The 6,000-nt window shown below is 41.2% G+C and overlaps 1 protein-coding gene across 1 annotated transcript; it reads left to right on the top strand.

Annotated features, from left to right (window-relative positions):
- Window positions 1–2,840: 2,840 nt before the first annotated feature.
- On the top strand, window positions 2,841–5,749 carry LOC125006324 (odorant receptor 131-2-like). Its single transcript, XM_047582265.1, has 4 exons — window positions 2,841–2,968; window positions 3,069–3,073; window positions 3,494–3,660; window positions 4,900–5,749. Exons 1-4 carry the CDS (start codon window positions 2,841–2,843, stop codon window positions 5,686–5,688), a joined length of 1,089 nt encoding a protein of 362 aa, XP_047438221.1. The 3' UTR covers window positions 5,689–5,749.
- The last annotated feature ends 251 nt before the right edge of the window (window positions 5,750–6,000 follow it).

The following is a 6,000-nucleotide window of genomic DNA, read 5'->3' on the forward strand; positions in this document are numbered from 1 at the left end:
AAATTTAAACACTGGGGTGACCGATCCTTTGCAGTTGCTGCATCCAGGCTCTGGAATAAGCTCCCCACTGACATGCGATTCATCACTGACCTTGGCCTCTTCAAATCTAAACTTAAAACCTACTTAGTTAGAATGAATTTTAATATCCAGTAGCGTTCCACTGCTTATTTTTGCCTTTTCATTCTTTTATTATTATTTATTTATTTATTCTTTTTATTGTTGTGAAGTGCTATATAATAAAGTACATTTACACATATAAATCTAAACTCCAGTAACAGTACAAAATGTATAAGACTTCCTGATTTCATTATGCTCTGTGTGTGCATTAAGCAGTAACTTCAGGGCTAACAAGGCCAAGCCAACAAGGGAAGCGTTGAATATTGAGTTCCTTTAATGTTCATTAGACCCTACAACGAGTTAAACCCATAAACCCCGTTGTTAAAAATGTTCAGATTTATAAACATAGAAATAAACATGTTTTCGACCTGGTACTAAACCTGTCTCCATAGCAAATTTGTCCATTCATAACAACTATATTAAATTATATTAGATTAGATTTCACTTTCATTACACATGTAGAGCAACGAAATGCAGTTTAGCATGTAACCACACGTGCAATAAGCAGTAACTGCAATTCACATAAATAGTGTGGTATATAAGCACCATGGAAAAGGTTGTCTTTATAGCATATGGACAATACTTACAGATAGACGCCTATGTGAGACCATATAAACAGGTGAGTGAGCAAGATATACACCCTGATTTATTGAGGGACTATGAACATATTATACAGATGGATTTGCGCATTAAATGTAAACAGACTTTAAACAGGAACTATAACATAAGTTACACTAGAGGAAATGGCAGACGATGAATTAGGCGATGCAAAACAGATAAAGTGAGCATTAAACAGCTCAATGAAGAGTGAAGAGTGGAGGTGAGTGGATTGGTTTGTAGGGGTCAGCGGAAGGCAGTGTTCAGAAAGGCCATGGCCTGGGAAAAAAGCTATTCCTCAGCCTGCTGGTCATTGCTTCTGAAGCACCTGTGCCTCCCAAGAAAAAAAAAAAAAAAAAAGGTCACACACTCTAATATTTTGTTGGACTGCCTTTAGCTTTGCTCAGAGCAACATTCGCTCTTACAGTGTTTCAATAAGAAGCTACTGCAATGTCACAAGATTTATTTCCATCCAGTGTTTCATTCATTTCATACGAAAATCTTCTCCAGCACATCCCAAAGGTCTCAATGGACTCTGTGGTGGCCAATCCATGTGTGAAAATGGTGTCTCGTGCTCCTTGAACCACTCTTTCACAATCTGAACCCAATGAATTCAGGCATTGTCATGTTGGAATACGGCCATACCATCAGAGAAGAAAAAAAACATTGATGGAATAACCTGGCCATTCGGTATATTCAGGTAGTCGACTGACCTCATTCTTTGGGCATAATGTTGCTGAACCTAGATCTGAGCGACTGAAGCAACCCCAGATCATATCACTGCCCCAAAGGCCGGTACACTAGACACTAGGTATGATGGGGGCATCACTTCAGCTGTCTCTCTTCTTACCCTGATGCCCCCATCACTCTGGAACAGGGTAAATCTGGACTCATCAGACTACATGACCTCCTTCCATTGCTCTAGAGTCCAATCTATATGATCCCTAGCAAACTAAAGTCTTTTTTCTGGTTATCCACACTGTAACACACGTGGACAAACGGGACTGCATCGGTACTGCATGAAATATCATTTGCTCATTTATCAAACTACACCTAAGGTTCTCTCTCTCGTGTATGCCCAGAACATGAGTGTGTACCTGTCTGTGTGTGTGCATTTAACTACCTGAGCATAGGAGTCGCTTCACTTACCCCCAACTTCTGTAGCTACCGCTTCTGGGCCTGGTACGACGGGACTCTGCGAGGCCTTGGCTTAGGGCGTCCCCGTCACTTGGTTCTCAGTTCATTTGGTGTGTGTCACCCTTCAATGAGGCAAAAGAGTTCCACTGAACCAATCCACTTCCTGTTCCTACGAGCCATAAGCTCCAAAATCTACAGCCTTCAATCACTCTCTGAATTCACAACAAATCGAGTTGGATCAATGGGCATGCATGACAGAGTATCCACCAGGATGTTGTCTTTTCCTGCCACGTGCCTCACCGCTAGACTATATCGCTGCAAGGCTACAGCCCACCTAAACACCCTTGGGTTAGCTGTCTGGAAACGAGAAATAACAAGATATACCAGTGGGTTGCGGTCTGCATACCTCAACCTCCTGCCCAGAATGGGACACATACACGTCAAAGAGAACTGGACCTCTCTGAATTTTAATTGAATACCCCTGCTGTAACTGATGATAGAGCTGCTTGCTAACCTGCCTATACTACACCTGTCACAAAAAAAAAAAAACGCCACACGGCTAAATATACACAGGGCAAAATGTTCCAGTCAGCGATGGACACACGCATCACACTCGGCACGACGACATCCGACCTGAAACCCGCGTCCATTAACCGAACCACACACGCGACCAATCCAGCTACTACGCTAAACGCCGCCAGCTCGGCTTTGAAAGCCGTGACTCTTTAACAGCTAACTGAAAACTAACAAAAGCCAGATAACACAATTCAGAAAAAAAAGACAACAATATCACACATTAACCAAAACCACTGCCTATCGAAATCCTAATCTCGGTCGACGCCCCCAACTGTAACACTCGTAGACAAACGGGACTGCATCGGTACTGCATGAAATATCATTTGCTCGTTTATCAAACTACCTGAGCATGGGAGTCGCTTTACTTCCGCTTCCTTCCGTAGCTACCGCTTCTGGGCCCGGAATAACCCGGCATGACCGCACTCGGCGAGGCCGTAGCTCAGGGCTCCCCCGTCGCTACACGGCCACAGCAGCTCTACAGCCGGCCAGCTCGCTCGATTCGGCACTTGGTTCTCAGCTCATTTGGCGTGTCTCTAGTGCAGTGTGTGTGTTACCATTATTGTCTCTCTCTATGCGTGGAGACCTCCCGCTCCCGTCCTCGAAACGCCGGAAGTTGTGTCTCTTTTCCCGCCTCACCCTAGACCAGGTGATATCCTTTAAGTTAAGTGAGCTGGCTCCCATCTCGTGATATGTTTCTGTGTTGTGGGTTACATGTTTCTTATGACTGTAATGCACTTTGAGTACCACTAGGCGGAGAGACGCTATACAAAAACAAGGCCATTTAACTACACACATGTCTAGAATTCACAAATTCGCACACACCCACACAGAACACATATAGTTGCTGGACGAACCGTATGAAGCCACTTTGGTAGCAATCTGCAGCACAGTCATATTCCTCTCCACATCAGCATCCTTTATTTTCAAGGGTGAGTAATGAACTGCTTTGCTTCACAACTTAATTGATAAATGTCTAAACATGTAGAAAGGATGAGTTTTTAAGAATGTTTGCAAATGTAACTGAAGTATCTTTTTTTCACATGTTTTTGTCTGTTCAATTCACCAGAAACTGACATGAATTTGACACCTGGGAACAGCAATGTAACCGTAACCGCTTTGAATTATCGGGACACATTTGCTGCAGCTGTTGGCAAGAATGTGACTGTTGTCGTTCTCGGCATCACCATCAACTACATCAATGCCACCATGATCCACACATTCAACAAGCATCATGTGTGTTAAGTTATTAGTGATGTGATTTATTAGTAATTAGGATTCACTCATGTCCTGAAAGTAGACAAAGGGAACTCAATCAAACAAAATGAAACATAAATATTATGATTCTATATCTGTTTATTCAGGAGAATTTTACACTATTATAAATATGTAAGTTACAAAAGGAAGTAACAGGATTCTAATGTGACATCTGGTGGAGCAACAACAGCAGCTAAATAATTCCAGTAATTGAGAAGCCTGTGGGTTTCCTAACACGAACTGCTTGCTAAGGTCCTTTCACAATATTTCTGTTAGATCAAGGTCAGGACTTGGCTGTTCCACAACATTCATTTTCTTCTTTTTTAACGATTCTTTCTGTTCTTGGGGTAGTTGTCTTATTGCATGACCTAGTCCCTCTTAAGTTTCGACTCATAGGCAGATGTCTTGACTTTTTTTTAATAGTGATCTTTGTTGATAAACCACTCCTGTGGAGGAATCGTCTTAAGTCTGACTGTGGATTTGTAGGTCACAAATTCTTCAGAGATGGTTTTGTAACCTTTTCCAGCGTCATGTCAACTCTCTTTCTTAGCCCCTCAGGAAGCTCCTTTGTCTGTGCTATCGTACACTACCACAAACGTGATGTGAAGATCAGACCGTTAAAATTTTTTTTTTTTTTTAAGCACTGAACAACACCGGAGTCTCATTACACTGGGCTCGAAACTTGTAATCCTAGTGGTGCACTTGCTTTTGCAACTGAAAGATTTGTAAAATTTGCAAAATTTTCTGAATTAACAAATACTAAAGTATCACATTTGATTTTGATTAGTTTAAATTAGATTCTCTTTGTCTACTTTCATGACTTGTATGAAATACCACTATGATGATTAGTTTTGCAGAAATGTAGAAAGTGGTGGGTAAGCAGCAGTGTGAGGAAACCATCTTTCCTTTCTTCTATTCTATTTTCATATCTGCTGTTCTTACAGTCAGTGGTGTTGTTGCCAGTCAAAATGCAGAATGGTTCAATAATGTATAAATTGTAAAACAAATAATAATTAAAAAAAAAAAAAACATGTAACAACGTCCCCCTTATAATTTTAGAAATGCATTTAGTTTGCAAAATTGGAAACACTGGTCGATTAATGTGGGTCCAGAGGCCAATAAACAAACATTGGTCATTACATCATGGCATGCTTACAGACAGATGTGGATGCATTTTGTGCTCTAACTCAAATTCTCCAATTCTGTCGGTCATTTCAGATCTTCAAGCTGAACCCTCGCTATATCCTTTTTATCCACCTGGTGACGAATGACATGATCCAGCTGACAACCAGCATTTCCCTCTTCATCTTGGCCTACATTTTCCGGACGCTCTACGTCCCCTTCTGTGTGATTCTCATCTTGCCGACCATCTTCACCACACAAAACACTCCTCTGAACCTGGCCTTCATGGCGGCAGAGTGCTACATATGTGTGTGTATTCCACTACACTACAACTACATATGTACGGTCAAAAGAACATATATTGTAATTGGTATAACCTGGCTGTTGAGTTCCCTTTCTGCCCTGCCAGATGTCTTCATCCTCTTGGCCACTGAACAGCTGCAGTTCTTACATTCAAGAGTTTACTGCAGCAGGGACAGTGTGTTCAGGAGCAATCACAGTATAAAGAAGAGGGATGTGTCCAACATTTTGTTTCTGGTCGTGGTTTGGCTCACGCTTTTCTACACTTACTTCAGAATTATATTTGCGGCTAAAGCTGCTAATGCAGATGCTAAAAAGGCAAGAAGCACCATCCTGCTTCATGGATTTCAGGTGCTGTTGTGTATGTCGGTCTATGTGCAACCAATGTTGATCCAGTTCCTTGTATCCTTAGTCCCTGCTGCACTACATTCTATAAACTTCTCCAGTTACATCATATTCCAAATCCTTCCTCGCTTTGTAAGTCCTATTGTCTACGGGTTACGTGACAAGACTTTCAGAATGTATTTGAAAAGGTATCTGTGTATTGTTAACAGCGTTCACACTGAAGAAGCCATCTTAAAATAGCTCTAGAAATATTTGCCATCATGTAGCCGTATAATGTAGCATTTAGTCCCTTCTGACAATACACACAATATATCAAACAAAAGACCTGATACTACAGGGAAATACTCATAGTTATAGCTTCAATCAGAAGCTTTTGTTTATTCAATGTCCTCCGGCACCTCCAGACAATTAAACATTACCAATAAGTTTGTAAATGTTAAACTGTCCTCGTTAAAGCTGCGGTTGTCATAGCTTCACTATAATTAAATTATTATTCTTGGTGATTCACAGTAGAACTGACTACACTGACTGTCTGGGAATGAAGATGTTTGA

Source organism: Mugil cephalus, chromosome 4 (assembly GCF_022458985.1).
Source record: "Mugil cephalus isolate CIBA_MC_2020 chromosome 4, CIBA_Mcephalus_1.1, whole genome shotgun sequence".
Taxonomy (NCBI): Eukaryota; Metazoa; Chordata; class Actinopteri; order Mugiliformes; family Mugilidae; genus Mugil; species Mugil cephalus.

Bases quoted from the DNA above. Each gene is read 5' to 3' on its own strand.
- LOC125006324 (XM_047582265.1), top strand. From the start codon at position 2,841: ATGACCGCACTCGGCGAGGCCGTAGCTCAGGGCTCCCCCGTCGCTACA. The intron at 3,661-4,899 runs GTGTGTTAAGTT...CGGTCATTTCAG, and splicing joins ACACATTCAACAAGCATCAT to ATCTTCAAGCTGAACCCTCG.